A 20453-nucleotide genomic window follows, 5' to 3' on the forward strand; every position below is an offset into this window, starting at 1 on the left:
CCCTCCTAACACACCCTCACTACGAAGGTGGAAATGCCAGGGAAAGGCTGTAAGGTGTTTCAATTACACAAAAATTAGGAGCTTCTTAATAGGTAAATTAATCATGTGCTAAGGTTGATAAAAATCTGTGGTAGAATCTACGAAGCTGTGAAGACAAAACTACTTCACCATCCTACCACAGACTGCAGACGTGAGAGCCACAGTATATGGAAGATGGTTAGTAAAGATGGAAGGGCACTGAGTCTGTGTACAACCACATAGGCGGAATCTATGAGTGTGTGTGTGTGTGTCTGTGTGTGTGGTGTGTGTTGTGTTTGTGTGTCTGTATTTCTGTCTCTTTCTCTGTGTATCTCTGTCTCTATGTCTCCGTATGTCTCTCTCATGTGTGTGTGGGGGGCATATCTCCTGAAGTAAGGGGAAATGACTGTCACCTCACGTTATCAGAGCCAAGTGATAACAGGTGACGAGGGGTTGGAAAAGGGGGTGCCACGACACTCTAGGTGGTAATGTAAACTGACGTAATGTCATAGAAAGCAATATGGAAAGGCAACCAAAGCACAATCATACAACCTTCAGGAAATAGAGGTACTTTAATAATTTAATAATTAATGAATACACCAAATCAACATAAATCCAAGTTCAGTTTGCTTGTCCTTTTAACCCATTTCCATGTAAAGTAAGTTTAAAATTGACCAAGAAAACTGGAAATGTGTAAGAGCAGAAACCTAGTTAGAATTTATGCCCCCACACAATAAAATATTATATAGCTAGTTCAAGGACTTAGGTCTGCAAGTAACATACAAAGTTGAAAACACAATACACACTTCTGTTCATGTACACATATGAATCCAGAAATGTACAAGGGCAATCTGGGAAGAACACAGTAAAAAACCACCACAACAATAATTCTTTTGGGGTTGTGCACTCAAAGGTATTTTCCTTTATAACTTTAACAACAGCCTGAATTGTCCTATAATACATCTGCATTGCCTTTTATGATTAGAAAAATAATGCTATTTAATGTTCAAACTTGTTTAGCCTTCTGAAAGGTCACGGATACTTTTTCCAATAGAAGAAAATTCACATGACTTTCTTAATGATAAGAACAGAAAACTCAGTGCAAGCCGGGCTGTGTGCTCCTTACTTTGTCAAGCTGACACAAGCTAGGCTCATCGGGAAAGGAGGAGCCTCAGTTGAGAAAATGCCCACATGAGATTAGCCTGTAGGCAATGCCACCCCTGGGCTGATGGTCCTGGGTTTCTTTAATAGAGCAGACTGAGCAAGTCAGTAAGCAGCCTTCCTTTAGTTCTCTGCTGCAGCTCCTGCCCCAGGTTCCTGCCCTGATCCCACCATGATGAACTAGATAGTCTGTGAGATAAAATAACCCCTTCCCTCCTCAGCTTGCTTTTGCTCACAGTCTTTAGCATTAGGAACAAACCAGGAAGGAGCAGAATTCAGAAAGCTGTGAGTTCCTTGACACAGGAGCTCACAAGGAAAGGCTCTCTCTGACAGCTGGCCCAAAGCAATTGGTGTCAAGCCTGTGCCAGGCCCCAGATGTTATCTGCCAGCCTTCTCGGCAAACATCATGTAGAGAGGGGACCCTGCCAAAGAGCTGAAGTCAAAAGCCCGTGGGAGACACAATGTGACACAGGCATAGTCATTGCCCCCTCCTCAGCAGCTGTCTGGCCATTAACCAAGTCCTATTTTTAATTGCTTTAAGGTGATCTATTATAAATTGCTGAATTTTTTCAGTTATTATTAGAAATTAATCTGTAGCTCTCAATGAAGTCCAATTACCGTTTATTTCCTCTAAACAAGCTATTCCAGTAAATTATAAGGACGGGGAGTGCCGCTGGGTCTCTCATGGTAAATTTCTAATAAAGCAAACCACGAATAAAAGCCGGGTAGAAAAACAGGCTTGTTTGTGACTTTACAGAGAGAAAAGATATCACGAGAGACATTCTGGAAGTGTGAAGACCATGGGCATGGGAGACGACTGTGAATTAAAATTTCAGCTCCGACACTTGACTGTGTGACCAGAAAAGTGACCTGGCATTTCTGTGACGCAATCCTAGTATCTGAAGAAGAACACCAAGCGGACAGCATAGCATGGTGTGTGCCCATTTCGCAGAAGCTGCTTTGAGCAGCATTTGGCATATAATAAATATCCCGTGAATGTTCAGAATTACCACTTCCGGTAGACACTGAATGTACAAGGAATGTGTGTGCATATGTATGCACCCCCGCCCCCCCCACACACATACGCACACAAACCTGTTAAGAAAGGGAGCTCAGAAGACTAGGAAACACAACTTAGGTCATCTTCTTGGGGGGACCAATCTGGCCTCTGGGCTTTGGTTACAAATGCCAGGGATCAACAGGGCAGGTCCCAGTGACTGACAGACACTCGGGTGCCAGCATCCACTACACAGTCAAGAGTTCAAGTTCTGCTTCTGCCACGATTTGGTTGTTTGACCCTGGGTGACCACTCTGCAAAGGGGAGCAATGGCTGCCTCTTCTTTGTGCGGCAGGGTTGTTGTGGACTCCACTGAGCCACAGCACGTGATGAAGTCATACTCAGGGTAAGGCCAAGGCTGTTCTGTAAACCTAAGTTATCGGACACTCCGCCCAAGAGACCATGCTCCTGCCTCAGCATCCACAATGGGACAGCTTGAAAACATCCCTGCCCACATATGACGGCAGACAAGGCTGATGTGGGCTGTTTTATAAACTTAACACTAGGCAAGGAGGTTTTCCAGTCTTGGGCTGAGGAAAGGACGAACCACGTTTAAATCGCTTGCAGATAAAGAGCCACACCCCCACTTGCTGACACTGATCTACAATCATCGTCTAAGGACCCCTCGTGGGACCCCGGGTCGGCCAAGGGGCCACAGGAGGAATCTGTGCTGAAGTCCATGCTTAAAAAGCAATTTAACATAAAAAATAGCCATAGTCTTTTATGAACACAGTGTGTCATGTTTATTGGGCTGTTCACAGGTAAGCTTAAAACAGGAAAAGACGGGATGCCATCAAAACCTCAAGAAACAAACTCGTTAGCTTTCTTAGCCGCAAAGGGTGCGCTCCATTGCAGCTAAGGACCAGACAGGCCATTCGTTCACGTATCTGTAATGGGTGCAATTCACTTTTCTTAGCAACAGGAAGCAAATACATTTAACCAATGACTTTTTAGAACAAGAAGAAAACTATCTTTATGAGTTAGGACAAAGAAATCGATTAAACAAATTAAATTGATACAAAATACATTATAAAGAAAACACACATACAAAAGTGAGTAAGTGGGCCAGAGAGGGAGGGTGTCACAGAACATCACACCGAGGGAACACTGGTGCAAATTCATTTCAGTTATGAAATCAGGTCCAACGGACACATTTACCGAGGTAAAGGCACAATGACTTCCACATAATTTATGGGGAAGAAGCCAGATTCCCCACGCAGCATTCCTTCGTACCAGTTTTCATCTATCTGATTGGTTAGTGTAATGACGTCCCCTTCTTTAAATCCTAATTCTCCTTGGTTTTCTGGCTCAAAGTCATAGAGACCGCGACAGCAGGGTTGGTCCGCGGGAATGTGAGTACCTGTCCATGTGATACGGAGACAAAAAGTACAGGTTAACACGACAATCACCCTGAAACAAGAAATGGGGGAGGAGCCTGTGCTTGCTCCCTGCCCACCCCAGTGCTGGCTTCCGTTGCTCTCAGCTCTCCAGCTGCCTCGGGCAAGCCTCTGTCCCCAGTGTCTGTCTTCCCAGTCCTCTGAGGAAGCAGATACGAGTCCACCCCACCTCCACTCAGCTTGTCCCGGAGCCCAAGGGGAAAAACTAATCACCAGGCCCCAGTCCTGTCTCTGGGATGCTCAGACTCTCCTTGCGCTGACCGGATGGGACTCGGGAAGGCTAAAGGGCAAAGTTGAGGCGGTGTTTGACACGAGTCTAGGAATTCTGAGACGGTAACACGGGGACAAGAAGAGAGCAGTCAGAGCAGGAACACTAACATCCACAGAGTCGACTGACGTGGCCAAAAATCTAAAACATGGTCGCTGGAAACGAGAAGATGTGTATGCGGATTTGGGTCAGGTCACTTCTAACTCACTGACTCAGAGAAAGCCAGTGTGCAGCCCGTGAATACCAAGGGTGTGTATGAATATATATTTGTCAATATATTTCCATGCATTTGCTTCCATTAAATAACACTCTTGTACGTAATGCTGCGAACCTGGCCCCACACGGCTACTGGCCAGCTGCCACCTGCACTAATTTCCCTTTATTTTTGGCATCCATCAGGGCCGGTCCGTTCAGAGCACACCTGATCTTAACGACTCTGTAATTGGACGTTTGTGGCCCTCTCTCCCTTCCTACCTTCTCTCCTTCTCCCTCGTCTCCTTGCCTTGCCTCTTTCCATCTTTTCTCGCCGCTCCTCTTCCCTGTTCCTGTCCTTCACTCTTACCTCCCACCCTCTTCCTGCTTCCTGTCTCTTTTAGTCTTTCTCGGCTTTGAGAGATAACTCTGAAGAAAGTGGCAGGTACATCTCTTGACATACTCTCAAAGAGTGCAGACGTCCGTGTGTGATTAACTGCCTAGAACAGGATTTGATCATCATGAACATGAAGTTGCCAAGATGTTTGACATTTGCCATCGACTTAATATTCTACCTTTATTTTAACAAATTAGAAGCCCTCATATACTCCAAACACTGGCCTCCTATCTGCCAAGTCTGGTACAAACTATTCCCAGCTTCTCATCTGTCTGTATGTTTTATTTTTGCCGTCTGTGCTGGCAACTGGGCAAGTGGTAGGTTTTCTATTTTGCTTTAGAATATATAATTTCAGGACAATAAAGGAGGATAAATGAGGCTTTTCATTCATAGTTTATCCTCCGCAGTCATGTATGGTTAACGAACAGAATTTTATAATCTTTGAATTTTATGTGCATCGGTGGTTTGCCTGCATGTGTGTCTGTATGAGGGTGTCAGAAAACCCCTAGAGTAACAGACAGTCTGGAGCTGCCATGTGGGTGCTGGGAATTGAACCCGGGTCCTCGGGAAGAACAGTCAATGCTCGTAAGTGCTGAGTCATCTCTCCACCCCCTTTGAACAGAATTTTATTAGAGAATTTCAATCAAATCTTTTCATGTTACAACTTTTGTTTTAAATCCATTTAGATTTTAGCAAAAAGAGGGAAAGTTTATTATGCTTTAATAATGCCAATGCAGTTATAAATTTTTAAATGATCCTTTCTCTTTACTGATTTGAAACACTGCTTTTATATCTTATTATTGAGTGTCTTCCTACATAGCCCAGGCTGACCTTGAACTCAAAGGGATCCTCCTGGGATTGCAGGTGTATACCAGCACACCTGGCTTTGTCGTTCATTTATCATGAGCCTGGGGTCTATTTTGAGATTTTCAGTTTAGTTCAGTTGATCCATGTGGTCACTGTACTCTCTCTCTTCATATCATAGCTTTGAGTAAATGTTAATGATTACTACAGCAAGCTCCTGGCCACTCTTCCATCATAGAATGTCCTGGCTAGTCTTACAATCATTCAGGTAAATGTTAATGCCGCTGTGTAATTTCCATTTTGACTGGATTACACTTGGTGTTTTTTTCCTCTGAGTAGTAATAAAATTAATTTTAAGAGATTTTTTTTTTAAATGACTGGCCATTTGAAAAGGCCACAGTAATGCAAGTACCACATTTTGACTCTGTGGCAGTATCACACTTGCTACTATTTTAAGGTTTCTATGCCCATACTTAAAGATGAAATGACTTCAGCAGGCTTTGGAAACACCATTGATTTTACTTTTTGGAGATGAATATTTCTTCTTTGTTTCCTAGATATTCTAAAGATTTTCCACAAATTCCCTGAGCCTATAAGTTGGTGAATCTAGGGCATTTTCCAGGCTAGTTTAAGATAATGGACTTAGCATGTCTAAAGTTAGACATGTCTTCCCGAACTCCAGCTCTCGGGAGTCACTGCAGAACCTCAGAGTTTCCCACAGTCCCCTGTGAGGAGCTGAAACTGTAATGACAGGCAAGCGCTGAAGGGCCTTGGCCAAGTAAGATGATGCAGTGGTTGGAGAAAGGCAGGAGCATGGACCACTGGTGAGACAAGGCTGTCTCTAGGGATGGGATGGGAGGAAGCTTAACCCCAGCCCAGACTGCACACAAAGGAAGGCCATAGGCATTAGTCGGAAATCAGCCATCCAAAAAGAGATAGGGAGACTCTCTCTGCCACCAATAGCTGCCTCCTCTATAAAAGGTTCCCCTAGGCTCCTTCCTAAACCCGGAGCCAGCAGAGATCATTCCAGAAGGACGGGCTCCCAGAGCAAAACCAATCTCCAATATCCCGACTGAAATCTCTGACAAACCTTCCCTTCTGCCGTTCAATTTTATGGTTTCCATTTTTGTTTCCTTTTCCTGTTGCTGTTAGGCCAGTGGTGGTCTGAAAGGGGTTCACATAGTTGGATGTCTGGTTTCCAGTTGGTGGACTATTTAGGAAGGATCAGGAGGTGTGGCCTTGCTGCAGGAGGGGTGTCACTGTGGGTGGCTTTGAGGTTACAGAAGTGCCTGCCAGACCTAGTCTGTCTGTCTGTCTGTCTGTCTGTCTCTGCTAACTGCCTGCAGATCAGGATGTGATGCAGTCTCTCCACCAGTGTCCCAGTGCCATGCCTGCTGGCCGGCCACCATGTTCCCTGTAGGCCCATATTTCTGTATGGCACAAGAACCATAAGCCTCGTCTGAGCTGATCACATAACTCTGCAGACAAGCTGTCTCTGTTTAAGAATAGCCAGGATGTGCTGCTCCTAGTTTCTTTTGTTAGAAATGTAGATCTCCTGAGGAGAGGTGTTGGCTGAAGCTGGTCAGGATGTTTGGTGCTTATTCCTTTGTAATTCGGAGGAAGCCTTATAGAGATGCTAATTCATGGCCTATGTGATTGCTAGCATACAGGTAGATGCGGACGTGACTAAGAGCCCATTCGCCTGGTTACCTAGGAGACAGTCTAATGTGTTTTCCCACTCAATTTATGTGATGATATATAAGGTGTTTGGAGAATAAAGAGAGAGATCTTCGCAGAGATCTTGCCCTTCTATGATGACCGTGTAAGCTGCGTCGGTTTATTCCTCGCGGTTCCATTCCAGTCCAGTTAGGGAATCTGTGTTGGACCCGGGTACACGGCCCCCAACAGTTCCCCACCACGATGGTCATGGACCAACTCTCTGACATTGTAAACAAGCCCCAAATGTTTCCTCTGACAAGTTGCCATGGGTCGTGGTGTCTCTGCATAGCAATAGAGCAGTAACCTTGAGACTGTGCAGAGAGTTGAGGCTCTGTAAGAGACTGTGCTCCATCCTCACATATGGGGCTCACATAAAGCCAACAAGAGGAAAAGCCAGGAGAAAGAATGGCAATGGATGATCCAAGTACTTCTGTGGTTGGCCAAGGATGGCTCCTGGACCTGTTTAAGCAGGTCTTGCAATGTAGGTTATTTTTTTTCAAATTTCCAGATCCTGCCAGCCTGGGGGAGGGAACTGAAAACCATGAGCGCCATTGCCTTCCCTGCATGTTTGGAAGTGGACAGAGCTTCAGCTGCTGGGGGAAGAGGAAGCAGAGGTGATGAGGCCTCTCCTTCTGCTGAGAGGCAGCCCCCACCCTTTGGGCTGACCAGCCTCTTGGAATCCGGGTCTATCCACAAAGACATCCTGGACCTTCTGGATGTTCATGGACTTGGATGGCTCCTTCCTGGAGAGACCTGAGCCCAGCCAGTCAGTAAATCCCTTTTGTTACCCTGATGGCAGCCAAGGGGACTAATGTAAACGCTGGGGCTTAGCTTCATTGTCTCAAACTTTAAAGAGTAACATTCAGTGATGGCAAAGCACCAGGGAACCAAGTTTCCAACAGGGGATGCTCCACTTTGACTTTGTCACTCAGTTCCTAATGAAGGTGGGCGGGGCCACACACCGAGAACCTGGGGCTGCGAGCCAAGGTCCACATCTCTGAGGAACAACTGCTTCTTCAGGGTGGCTCGTAAGAGAGCCAGGTTCTTTCCATGGCCCTGCCACTGAGGAAGAGCAGGTAGAACACACTCCATGGGCTCTGAAAGCCACCTCCACAAACACTGTCCAGGCAGGAGGCAAGCAGCGAGTCCTGCACCAACCTTCCCTTTTGGGAGAGGTCACGGGGCGGATATCAGGCCAGACAGAAACAAACAAGGTTCCAGACCCCACACCATGGTCCACCTCACTCTAGGTCACCTTCCACACACACTGTGATGCTGCTGAGACATTGTGCGGGTTCTCACACCCACTGTGGGGCTCACTAAGACCCCACACCATGCATGGTCCACCTCACTCTAGGTCACCTTCCACACACTCTATGATGCTGCTGAGATATTGTGCGGGTTCTCACACCCACTGTGGGGCTCACTAGCTAGCTCTCCCTTCCACTTACGTATCAGCCACTGCAATGACCAAAACACACTCTGAGTAGGAGACAGTTGTCCAAGCCAACATGTAAGCGCATACATGTGCATTCTCTCTCTCACACATACACGCACACACACACACTAAACTTATCAGGAAACAGACACATGACTCACTTCTCACTTCATTCATTACAGGCAAAGGCCACAGCATGTTGCCCACTTTGATATTCCCAGAGAGGCAGCGACCAGCACACATATCGCCGCGCCAGTGGATAGACACTACACAAGGAGCATCATGAGATCGCGAGGAAGACCCCATGAAGGACTCCCTTTGCGCCCTTTCTGCACTGCCTTGCTACCAAGCACACTCCTTGGATGTGGACAAACTTGTCCATGAACAACAATCAGAACTCGGGCTTATCCTTGTGGCAGTACGACATTCTGAAATGCTTCTGACACATTTTTCATTCTGGGGCATCGTTGTTACCTGGGGCGCTCTACCAAGTAAGCCTCCCTATGACAGAGGGAGCAGAGAGCCTGGGAGTGAAGCCACGGAGTGGTCCATGTCAGCTTCTAAGTTCTGAACACTGCAGTTTCGGTTGTGAGACACTGAGAGGGTCAAGGCATTCCGGCTTCTGTGCCGGAGGCCAGGGACATTTTGTAAGATGTAAGAAACAGGCGGACTCCGGTTCCAAAGAACCAGGGGTACAAGACCTCGGAGCCCAGAGATTTTATTCAATTCGTGGAGATGGACGAGTTGCTTCTTGTCACTTAGGAAAGAGATAGAAGCACTTCCTAGAGGGAAGGACCTGGAAAAGAAGACAGTGGCCCACAGGGCGGAATCACTCCCTAGATTACACCCAGAGGATGACGTCAGCCCGACTTCCCACTGGAACTGCGGGGCAAGGCAGGCTCCCAAAGTGCTCTGAGCCAGGGAAAATATGGTGGAGTGAAACCAAAGAGGGGCTTGAGGTAACCACCACCTGCTCCCCACTAAATGTAGACAGATCTCCCAAGCACCGGCAGGAGTGAGGCACGGCTGGGGCTCCACGGGCCACCTGCAGGACCTCACAGATGCTCGGCACGCACAAACCTGGCTTCTTGAAGGTGGGACTGCAGCCATCAGCAGACAGCCACCTGCAGAAGCAAGTCTCCCCACAGGCGGCCCTCGCTCATTGACAGCCTGGGAAGGACAAGGGGACGAGGACACAGCTAAGGAAAACCACCAGCTCCAAGAAGGGGTTCATCTCTGAGCCAACGACAGTTATTTCCTGAATCTGTGAGTAATAACCGGGCCATCGGTGCTCTTCACTGGAAGACACTGAATTACCTTGAATGGCAAGATTACATCTTTTTCCATTAAGAGAAATGGAAAAAAGATTAATCTTTCTCTCTTTTTTTTTTCCTCTTTCCATTTTTGGCAAAGAGTGGAATGGAAAAAAGATCAGGCTGTTTCCGCCACTGGTCTAAACGGAGACTCACACCAAGGCCAGCTAGAGAAATAAAATTTCTGCCCACCTGAGAGAAAGTGGCTGGGCCTTCCAGCACACAAAATCCACATCACGGAAGCTGGAACTTGCAGTCAGCCAAAACAATCTCTGCTTCCTCAGTGTTTGGGATACCTATCTCCTAAATGCTTGGCTTCCCACTGCCAGACACAAAACTCCAGGCAGGCAAGCAGATCGCCCAGCCAGCTTCCCACCTCTGTCCCCTGAGGTCTCAGAGCCCCAAGCCCCCTTTCACCCCTGCTTTTGCATGTAGCTGTCGGTAAACAGAACCGTGGAAAAAAACGTGCACACGAGTTTGTTACTAGCTAGCACAAGGGTGTGTGCCCTAGTTCAGGGAGCAGACACCCAGGACCCCATGGAGTCCACTGGGGAAGGCACAGCCCCCTCCACCCACCCTCGGCAGGCTGTGTTTATTTTCTCTTGCTTCTGAGACCTGGTTTTAACGTAACATGAGAGGAGAGGTAGGAAACACAGTTTGTCTTTGTGAACAGAGAAAAGAGGGGAACCCTTTTAAATATTTATCATTCAAGATCTGCCCTAAACCACAGAGAGAGAGAGAGAGAGAGAGAGAGAGAGAGAGAGAGAGAGAGAGAGAGAGAGAGAGAATATGAGAATGTGTTTTCTGTTAGCCACACACAATAGAGATGGAAACCTATTCTTCACTTCCCTGTTGGCTCTCATGATGTGATCCATTTTCTAACGATACAGGGTCCCATCTTAACCTCAGGAAAATCCTTCCCGGGCACTCCCCTCAGCCTCACCCATTTGCACAGCTCCTACCCAACTGTGTCACTGGCATACATACATGCTGACATTATTTTTCATGCAGTAGCCGTCCAATCCCATAATGCCTCATCTTACCCAGCTGCAAACCTCCCTGGTGTTAGCATTTACCGTATGTGTGGCAACAGCGGCCCCTCGGCCTCAGAGACAGTGGATTGAATCCAATGAGTAGCTACTACCATTTCCCTTCAGTGTAAGGGCAGGGAAGGCAGTGCCGAGTTCTGACCCCGCCCATGGGCAGGGTCAGCTTGAGGACCACTCCATCTCTGAGGAGCAGTGGGAAGGTATAACCTGTTCCAGGTTTCAGGAGGTCTCAACTCCTCTCCTTATCTGAGCCAATCCCTACCCTTCAGCTGAGATCCTCAGCCCAACACATCCCAGGGAGCTTTGAGGCCTGGGAAAGCTAAGACACACCCTGTGCCTGAATTCTACCCACCCTCAAGGGATGCTCTTCCCTATAGGGGCTTCTGTGCTCCCTTCCTGTGTCTGGGGCCTGCCATTTGCAACAGCATCCACTCGCTAGATGCCAACACGGACACTGTTGTCAGAGCAGAGCGCCTGATTTGCTCTCCCTCTCCCTCCTCCCTCTTCTCACACCCCTTCCTCAGGCTGGGAAGCTGCTCTCAAATGCTGTTTCCACGCTTGGCTTTGAGGGAGATGAAGGCTGAGGGGCGGTGAGCAGCGGATGCTCTCTTCACAAGCTGGAAAAGCGGAAGCTCGTGTCCATCGTCCATCACGTCTCATCTTGACTATCTTCCAGATCACCAAAGGAGCTCCTCTCTCCTCCGCTGGCCTTCATTCCAGGGATTCCAAGACCCAGGCAGCACTCCCTCCAAGCACATGAATGAAGGCACATTGGATCCCTTCACACACACCCACTTTCTGGGAGTCGGGGGAGTGGAGAACAATTCACAGCGCCCACTGTCAGCATGAGTCCTGAAGGACAAGGCATGGGATCTCCAGGAAGCAACTGACCTGAGAAGGGCTCTTGGTCTCTTAGTAACTGCCCCAAACTGTTTTACCTTTTGAGATTTTGTTCCCGTTTTGGTTTTGTTTTGTTTTAAATATATACATATATAGCTTTTTTCTTGCCTCCCTTGTAGCCGGGGTTGCGACCTGTCACTTTTCCCGCTGCCAGTGGACCTTCCCGAAGCAGTCCCTCAGGCCCTTCTAATCTGTTGCCTTCAATCTGTGGTAGGCTGGGAAATCAGATAACCGATTATGTAGTATCAACAGTGGCTGTGCTGTGGGCTCTTACACAGTAGCAAGTACCATGCTTTACGTTATGCTTAGAACAACTCTACCCCTGCTCTACATACAGAGGACAGAAGTGGGACCCGGAAGTACAAAGTGACAGAGATGGGATTGTAGATCTCTCTGAATCCCAGCCCCCTTCCTCCTCCTGGGCTGCAGCTGGTAGGAGGGAAAGGGGGGGAGGACGTGACTTGTCTTCTATTCTCTCCCATTTCTTGTGGCCAAACACTCAACAGTGTTGCCACGTCACCTAAGCTACGCTAAGGCTCAGAGAAGGAGCCTGGCCAGTAGAGGGTCAACATGGCAATGGGGAATGAAACCCAAGTGTCCTGGAAGCTTTGTTTCCACGAGATGGTCACCGTAAAGATCTGACTATACCTGGAAAACCTGACTCAATAATTTATCTCCTAAACATGTTGGGACAAAACCACAATTCAACGTCTTCTTCCTCTCCCCTTTTCTTCTCTTCTCTGCTCACTGTCTCCTCACTCGTCTCCCCCCTTCCCCATCTTGTCTCCAGGCCAAGCTGGCCTCAAACTTCCTAAGTAGCTGAGGATGACCTTGAACTTCTAATGTGCTAGACTTTACCTCCCAAAGTCTGGGTCCATCACAACATATCACTAGACTCCGCTAACACAGTACTGGGGATCCAGCCCAGGGCTTCAGGCAAGCTAGGTGTGAGCTCCGCCTACTGAGCTCCATACCTAGCCCCAATGTCTATTTCTAGCTCAGGCTTGTGCACAGCCACCAAGTGTGTGTCAGTGTGTGCTCAGTGTGTGTGTGCTCAGTGTGTGTGTGCTCAGTGTGTGCTCAGTGTGTGACCTAGGCCAGGCACCATGCTCAACCTGTACCAATCTGTTTCTCTTGAGTTAGGAGGTGCATATTTGGTTCAGGCTCTCTCTCCAAAAATTTATAATCTCCGAGTTTAGTTCTGAGTTCTTTGGAGGCTAATCCTTTTCCCATGGCAGACTAAGATGCAACATTGCTGTATAACTCTGACACACACACAAGTTTGTTTTCACCATGCCTAAATTACAATCTGCATCCATCAGATTAGACAAAAACTAGCAGTCCCCCGGGGCCCCGGCTCTGGCACAGATCACCAGGGTCTCCATTTCCTTGAAGCCTCAAGCGAGTCTCCATCCTAGCTAGCCTTAAACTCCCTATGCTGATCCTCTGGTCCTCCCAAGTGTTGGGATTATACAACTTAAAATTTAAATCTTAATCTATAATGAATCCATTGTAAATTGCTAGGTAAAGCATATATATATATATATATATATATATATATATATATATGAAATAACAGCCCACTATTTATTACAACAGGTGATTTATTGAAATGCCTAATAGGGGGAATGCAAGTTTATTCATTATCATCATCACATCATAAGGCATGTGATTTGTTCTAACCTTACACCAACCTTCACCATCCACACAGGTTCGTCACTTGGGTTTAATGAAAAGAGCTTGTGCCCTATCACGACAAAGGCCAGAGCTGTCAATTGGGATGACCGGTGCAGATTCTGTGCAGAAGTGACAATCTATTCAGTTACCCCCCGATTGGTGGCCCTCAACTAGAACGAGATCCAGTGTTTATGAGTTGTTTTTGCCGAGACATGGGGAATGGGAAAGACTGGCTGTCATCAAAGGTGATTTTCTGGTGACTGGTACAGGGACCGGCTAGCCAATGGCCCTGGGCAGAGCTACTTCCTGCTTTGTACAGCATGGGTTAATCACTAATGCGGGAAAACCAGAAGACTCTGCACAAATAAAGGGCTTCGGGGGTTCCTCTAAGAATCATCAAGACTGGCCTGCTCGTCCTGGGCTCTCCTTCTCCGGGAAGGGAAGTGCCACAGTTCGTCCCTTCAGGGTGTCATTGGTGTAGATTCACATGGTCCCCTGGAGCTGTTCCACACAGCTGCCCTGCTCATAATCCCCAGAGACAATGGACTTCTACACTCTCTCTTAAATAGTGGCACCGATCAATATTTGGATTATGCCCTTTGAAATGTTAGCTTGTAGCTTAGCTTAGCCATGTTGTTATAAAATACATAGGTGACTATAAGATATTCTGCATTTGAGATAATATCATACAGCCATTTACACTAAGTTCTACTGAAATTCCCAAAGCTAAGAGAGAGGCTATGTCTTGTGGCTCTCAGAAGCTTCTGTGACAAAGAATGTAGATAAATTCTGGGACCTATTCTGTACAGTGAGGAAACCTTTTCCGTCCAACGCCTACTTCAGCTTGGGAAAAACAGCAAAGGGCTTCAGCTACTTCCCCACACCAGCAGCTACTGACCGACACACATACCACTTCACAATCTGCTTTCTAATAATGACTTCTTAATATCGGAAATATTAAATTCTCAACCTTGACAACAGTTTAAGATGTTGAGAATGCCAGGGACTCAGAGACAACATAACAGACGCAGCATTCAGAGCTCAGAGCACCCCAGCATAGGAAGTCCAATGTCTTCATTCAACATAAGTCCACATCCGTCAGAGATGGTGAGAGACCTACCCAAAGCTGACCCTACCCAGAGCTGGCCCTGATTGCCGGCATCTGAACTATGGTGTGGGACTTCTGCGCCCTGGCTTATCGGAACCACCGAGAGCTACAGACATGGCTGTGGAGGAAGGGGAGGCAGGACAGACTGCTAACTGAACGAATTCCGTCCTCAGGACTCTGTGAAATTTTAATTTCCTCTTTGGAAATTTAGGTCAATAAATGTGTGTGCTCCTATTGCATAGTGCGTGTCTTTTTTAACTTGTGAGCCCTGCCTTTCCCTTTCGAATACATGTTTATTTTCCAATATAGTCCCAGGAGACTGGCGCCCATGAGAGGAATGACTTGGGCTCTACGAGCTATTTCTGAGCAGCCTTTAAACTGTCGAGAAATTTATAAAAGTCTCTTTTATACCCAAGGAGAAGTAGAATATCTTAGCACAAGTCGTCGGAGAGATTTATTCTGCCTGTTCTGACGGCCCATGGCACACATCTGTTAACAACCCTCAGCCTTCTCCACACACATGAAACAGACCTCAGCCTGAGGCCTGTTAACCCTTAGCTGTCACAGTACTAATTAGGACCTTCAGAAATCTCAGAGGAGAAGGAAAAAAAAAGCCTCATAAAGAGATGCCACCAAAACCCAAAAACGTAAGGCTGTGACAGAGAATGCTGAGCCTGTGTCTGAGGTGTGTCCTGACCTTTCCGCAAATGCCTCTCTCTCAATGTCTGCCCTTCATGTATTAAAGCCTTCCCCTGATGTCTCCAACACAGCTAAGATACACATGCAGGAAAAGGTGAATTACAACCTGCTCTCTACTTTACTGTAGAGTGAGTGATAACTCGGAGCCTCATACAGGATTCCAGGGGTGAGGAAGGTTCTGGAACACAGGTCTCAGGTGCCACACTGTTTTCTAACCCATGACCTTCAGAGAACTGCCCAGGTACAGAGTTCAGCTCAGGCTTTCCTTGGCTTCCGCGTCTCTTCAGGGACAAAGGGACAACCTGAGCTGATGAAACAGCGTGACCACGTGCACGGGAGCTTGGACAGACCCTCCTTTCTCCTGGCCAGGGTCTGAACTTGGCCTCCTTCCACAGCGCAGGTCCCCTCCTCCGCCCTGGCGCAACGATGCTATCGGCGATTCCATCGCAGTCCCTCGGCGGCGTCTGCCTAACTGACCTACACCCTTTCATCGCTCTCCGCCCTTTTCCCTCTCTAGAAAGAAGAAACGATGAAGAAAATGGTCTTGGAACCCATTTCTGGCAGAGCCTTCAGAGCTTTGCTTAAGATTGTTACTGAAATGCTTGACATTTTTCCTCTCCTTTATAAACATTATAGGCAAATCATTCAGAACCCTAATGGAAAGTAATTTCCCATTAATGCAGGCTGTAAAATGCTATTTTCTTTTGAAACTGTGCCTGGGAAACAAACAGTACGGGGCCCTCTTACACTCAAAAATTCCACCTACAAATCAGCAAAGCTCAGGGACGGATACGTGACACAGTGGCTCACAAGGCACAGGGCCACAGCGGTACTAGGGAGACTCCACAGCCTTGGGCTTCTGGACACAGGCTTTCTAAAAGCCAGTGAGCAGCACAGTTCTCACCATGTAATCTGCCTGGGGACGGGGACAGAGCTACTGGCCAAGGAGAAAGGACGGGAGCTCAGAATGACGCAGCCTACGTGAGGTCGCCAAGGGCTCCTTTGTCCTGTCCTACGTCCCCTCTGCCAAGCCAGGTGCACACAGCATATGCCCTTGACCATGACACACTGGCCTCACCCCCCGTCATTATGAATCCTTGGAACAAACCATTCCGAATGCTCTTAAACGTTCTGTTACATTTGCCAGGGTTTCCTCTGTGTGTATGGGGGGGTCTATGTGTGTGCACATGTGTGTCTGTGTATACTTGTATGTATGTGGTCTGTGCATGCTTACAAGCGTGTAGGTGTGTGGACATGGTCTGTGCATGTGTGTGTATGTGTGTGTTTACCTGCATGTGGAAGTCAGAGATCAATGTCATGTGTCTTCTTCTATCATTCTCTATCTTAACTTTGAGGCAGGGTCTTTCACTGAACTAGCTTGGAGTTCACGGATTCTGCACATCTGCTGGCCATTCCTCCCACCTCTGCCTTCCCAGCACTGGGCTTACGGGTGCACACTGCTGCGCCTGTGCTTTTATGTGGGCACTGAGGGTCTGAACGCAGGTCCTCTGGCCAGCATGACTATCGTTTTACCAGCTGAGCCATCACTCCATCCCCAAGCATCCCTTCTTGATGACATCACATAGGCCATCTGTGAGGGAAGCTATCCATTCCTGCTACCCACGGACTACTGGGTGACCGATAGAGAACTCCCCCTTGACTCTGAGAGTCCCCTTGCTTATGTAAAATGAGGGTACATTGGCAGCAGAGAATGCATGTGTGTGGCAGACTGTCTAACCTAACGCCACACTGCGGTGTAGTTGCTACCAGCATTCCTACTACTGTGGAATATCGTCATTATCGCTCTCTGCGACATGGTATGAGGAAGAGAGGAGGCCCGTGCACAAAGCAACAAATAATGCACCCACATACTGCAGGCACCGCAGTGTTACGGGCCCTATGCCTGTCCCTGACATTTGATCCAAATATCTGACTCCTCACAGAACTCAACAGTCTCCTCACTGCCAGTTTGCAACTAGAACAAAAGAAAGTCGGGTCTGTCTCACGGCCAGGAAGAGATGGCGTTCTGGGGGAACTTTATCCAAGGTCCTGGAGTCCTGTCTCTAAGAACAAAGCCCTTGCTGGGTACATGCTGGAAGGGAGGAAGGGGAGGCCAGGAGTAGCTTGAGGACTGGGGTCTGCTTTACCCAAAGCTGACGCCCTGGAAGCGAGGGCTGGGATTATACTCGTTTCCAAAGTTTAGCTCACTTGTTTATAGCCACCATTTTTATAAACAGAAAGCTTGAAATGGCGTCCAGAAAACTCTGGATTCAGAGTAAAGATTCGCTTCAGGCCAGAAATCGGCAAATCATAAAATGGACAAAGCCTGTACATTTCACCCAAACAACCAGAGTTCTGAGACAGGGAGGCGGGCACTACTGAAGCCTGGTCCTAGGGCAACAGACAGCAGAGCGGCCCCGCAAAGCAGGATGCAGGTTCCCCCAGCAGACAGCCCAAAGGGCGGCGAGCTTCCCGGCAGCCAGAGAAAGCGTCATGTTTACACAGGGGGGCACCATTTCCTTAAAGCATCCATGTTTGAATGGCTTCTTCAAAGCCACTGACTTTCCCAACGGGAGGTTTGCATTTACTCAAATATGTGTTGCAGAAATACAATTTTAAAGATAGCTTCAAAACAGATAAACACTGTCCACAGCTTCGCATAGCCTAATGCAGCCATGCTTACGGCCATGCAGTCATGGGATCCACTTAACTTTCTGAACTCCATACCTGCCGGTGGTTCTGTATAACCCACACACCACGGGAATTTAAATAGATGTACAGTATCTCACTTAATCTGCCAACACCTGTTTATCCTATCCAACTATCGACAAAATGTCCACAAATAAATAACTAGCCACCAGATTGTTTCCACATACCACTTCTCGGAGATTATTTACCAGGTATACAAGAATATTCCGGGATTAAGTTATTTCTTTAGGGTGTGTTTCAAGGCATGAAGCCAGCGAAGCGCCCAGACACTTGAAAGCCAGAGTTAGTGATTTCCCATGGGTCGTGTCAGGGGTTGGCAAACTGGGCTGGAAGCCGAACAGCGTAGGAATGAAAGCCGGTTACGCTCGTTCACTCCTCCATGGACATGCTCAATGGCGTAACAATGAAGTTCAGTAGTTGTTACGGAGACCACACGACCCTGCAGAGACCATACGTCTAACATATGTACTGTCTGGCCCTCCACCAAAATGTCTGCCCACACCTCAGTGATTCTAATGTATGACTCCACAGTGCTTGTGAGATTGTGCCCGAGTGACACATTTTAACAGAAATGGAGTCTGCAGCGCCCAACAGGAGGTCACAAGAACCAGAGCAGACAGTTTCTTCCAGGAACTTCCTAGGGCGTGCATATGGAAGCTGCACGCTGCCTACCCGCCCCTTCCTCTTCCATGGTGATAGAACTATGGGTAAGATCTGGTTCTCCAGCTGGATGTGTCATGTGACTAAGCTCGGGCCAGCAGGATGGAAGGCAGGTGATGTGAGTCACTTAGGCTCAGCTCTTTAAGGAGAAACGCTGCACCTGGATTTCTATCCATTTCTTGAGTCTCTTGGGAGAGGTGGCTACTATTAGCTCAGTGTAGAAACGGTTTCCAGAAGCCAGGCATTGGCACAATAAAACCTGCCACCAGAGACAATGACTCAGAAGGCAGCAATGGCGAGAACGCGTATGTAAGAGGTTTGAGAGCCCATGACGCCAATGAGGTCACAGCAAAGCATTTGGTCTAAGTTTTATATGAGACAACCTTGGAGGCAGACTACACACCAGGAACCCTAAAACAGAAGATGGGGAGAACTAAGATGTGCGTGTATGTTAGTTACCCCTGTTGAAGCCGGAGAGTTAGCAGACGAGGCTGAGAATCACCGAGACTGTGAGAGTCAGATGCTAGGAAAGCCATCTTTCAAGAGTGCTGAAGATCCAGAGGTAGGCACATCCCTGCCGCCAACCCTTACTGCCTCACCAACTTGGCAGTTTCATTTCTAGAAAGTCTTGCTCAGCTCTAGATGGAGGCAGATAAGGGAGTTAAGGGTGGTCACTGTCACAGTTAATAGGGGCCACGCAAAAGCATGAAGTTGCTAAACACAGTGGGAGAGGCCTATGAACAAGATGGAAATAACTACAAGAAAGCAATGCATTTTGGAAACAAAACTGTAAAACAATACAGTTGCTTTTGTTCTGTATTTACCAAACAAAACATTAAGACTCTGTTATATGTAAAGTGTGCCAGCCACAGGTAGGACAACAGCATACTCAGTCCTTAGGAGAGGCTAAGTCTAGGGAAAGAGACCTGATGCGGATGGAAATCATGGAGAGACTATAGGAAAATAGACATTTGAGTTTTTCCTGGTTTGTTTTACCCCAGATCCTACTTAAAATCTAACAGTGCAGCACTTGAGGTGGCGTCTGCCACATCTCAGGTGCTCAGAGAATGCTAACCAAACCCTCCTAACAATTGAGAAGCTATTTTGAAGGTGTTGACCTTTAAACGTAGAGGATACCATAGCAGCTGCGGGCCTTTGGTCAAGGGGCTGTCCAACGGACACACTAGAAGGCATTAGTACACAAAAGTACAATAATAATTCTTCCCGGTGCTGGATTTCAAAATTTGAACACGTGACCACTGGAACTGGGGAAGGAGGGACTCGTCAGTCAGCCAAAGAAAAGTCCACCCGTTTCTCAGCGCATTCCCACCAAGGGCCGCAGCAACACAAGACTGAGCACACCTAACTGGAGACCCCGCTTGGCACGCTGACTTACCTGATATCTTTGAGGAAGTGCTGGTGGAGACTCCATTGATGTCACTGGGGCTCGTGCTCACAGGCTTTGGCACATAATCTCGCCTGGGGAGTTTGGAGGCATACGTTATACTGCAACACACATGGGAAGCCAAGTCAGACCTGCGTCCCAGACGGCAGAGGCTCCCTAGTCCACAGGCCTTTGCTTTTCCTGAGGACCACCAGACCCAGTGGGATTGTGAGAGCAAGGATTGTGAACCCCGACCTCTGAGAGCCCGGGGTGTCAGTTCTTTCAGTCTGTACTCTAGTCTCTAGTTGACATTCATCTGGAAGAATGTCCTTATAATGTCCCCAAGGCTTAGCAAAAGCAGACACCGCCCTAGGCTAGCTGCCTTTTCTCCTCTCTGACACCTCGAAGAAGGTCATCTGTCTACAGAAGTGGATGCGTCAGGAAGGCTCCCCTAAGTAACAACAGCACCGATTGAAGCAAAAATCTCGCTGAATTTATTCATG

General features: G+C 47.7%; 1 protein-coding gene across 2 annotated transcripts in view; it reads right to left on the reverse strand.

Moving 5' to 3' along the window:
* Positions 1-571: 571 nt before the first annotated feature.
* Positions 572-20453, reverse strand: part of Sh3gl3 (SH3 domain containing GRB2 like 3, endophilin A3) — a 103435-nt gene continuing 83553 nt past the window's right edge. For both annotated transcript variants that reach the window (XM_057756158.1, XM_057756159.1), the window contains 2 exons: positions 19963-20072; positions 572-3596 (listed from right to left, as the gene is read on the reverse strand). In XM_057756158.1, coding sequence (XP_057612141.1) covers positions 3391-3596; positions 19963-20072 — 316 coding nt within the window. In that variant the 3' untranslated portion in view covers positions 572-3390. The remainder of the gene's footprint in view (positions 3597-19962; positions 20073-20453) is intronic.

The sequence above is a fragment of the Chionomys nivalis genome, chromosome 23 (assembly GCF_950005125.1).
Source record: "Chionomys nivalis chromosome 23, mChiNiv1.1, whole genome shotgun sequence".
Taxonomy (NCBI): Eukaryota; Metazoa; Chordata; class Mammalia; order Rodentia; family Cricetidae; genus Chionomys; species Chionomys nivalis.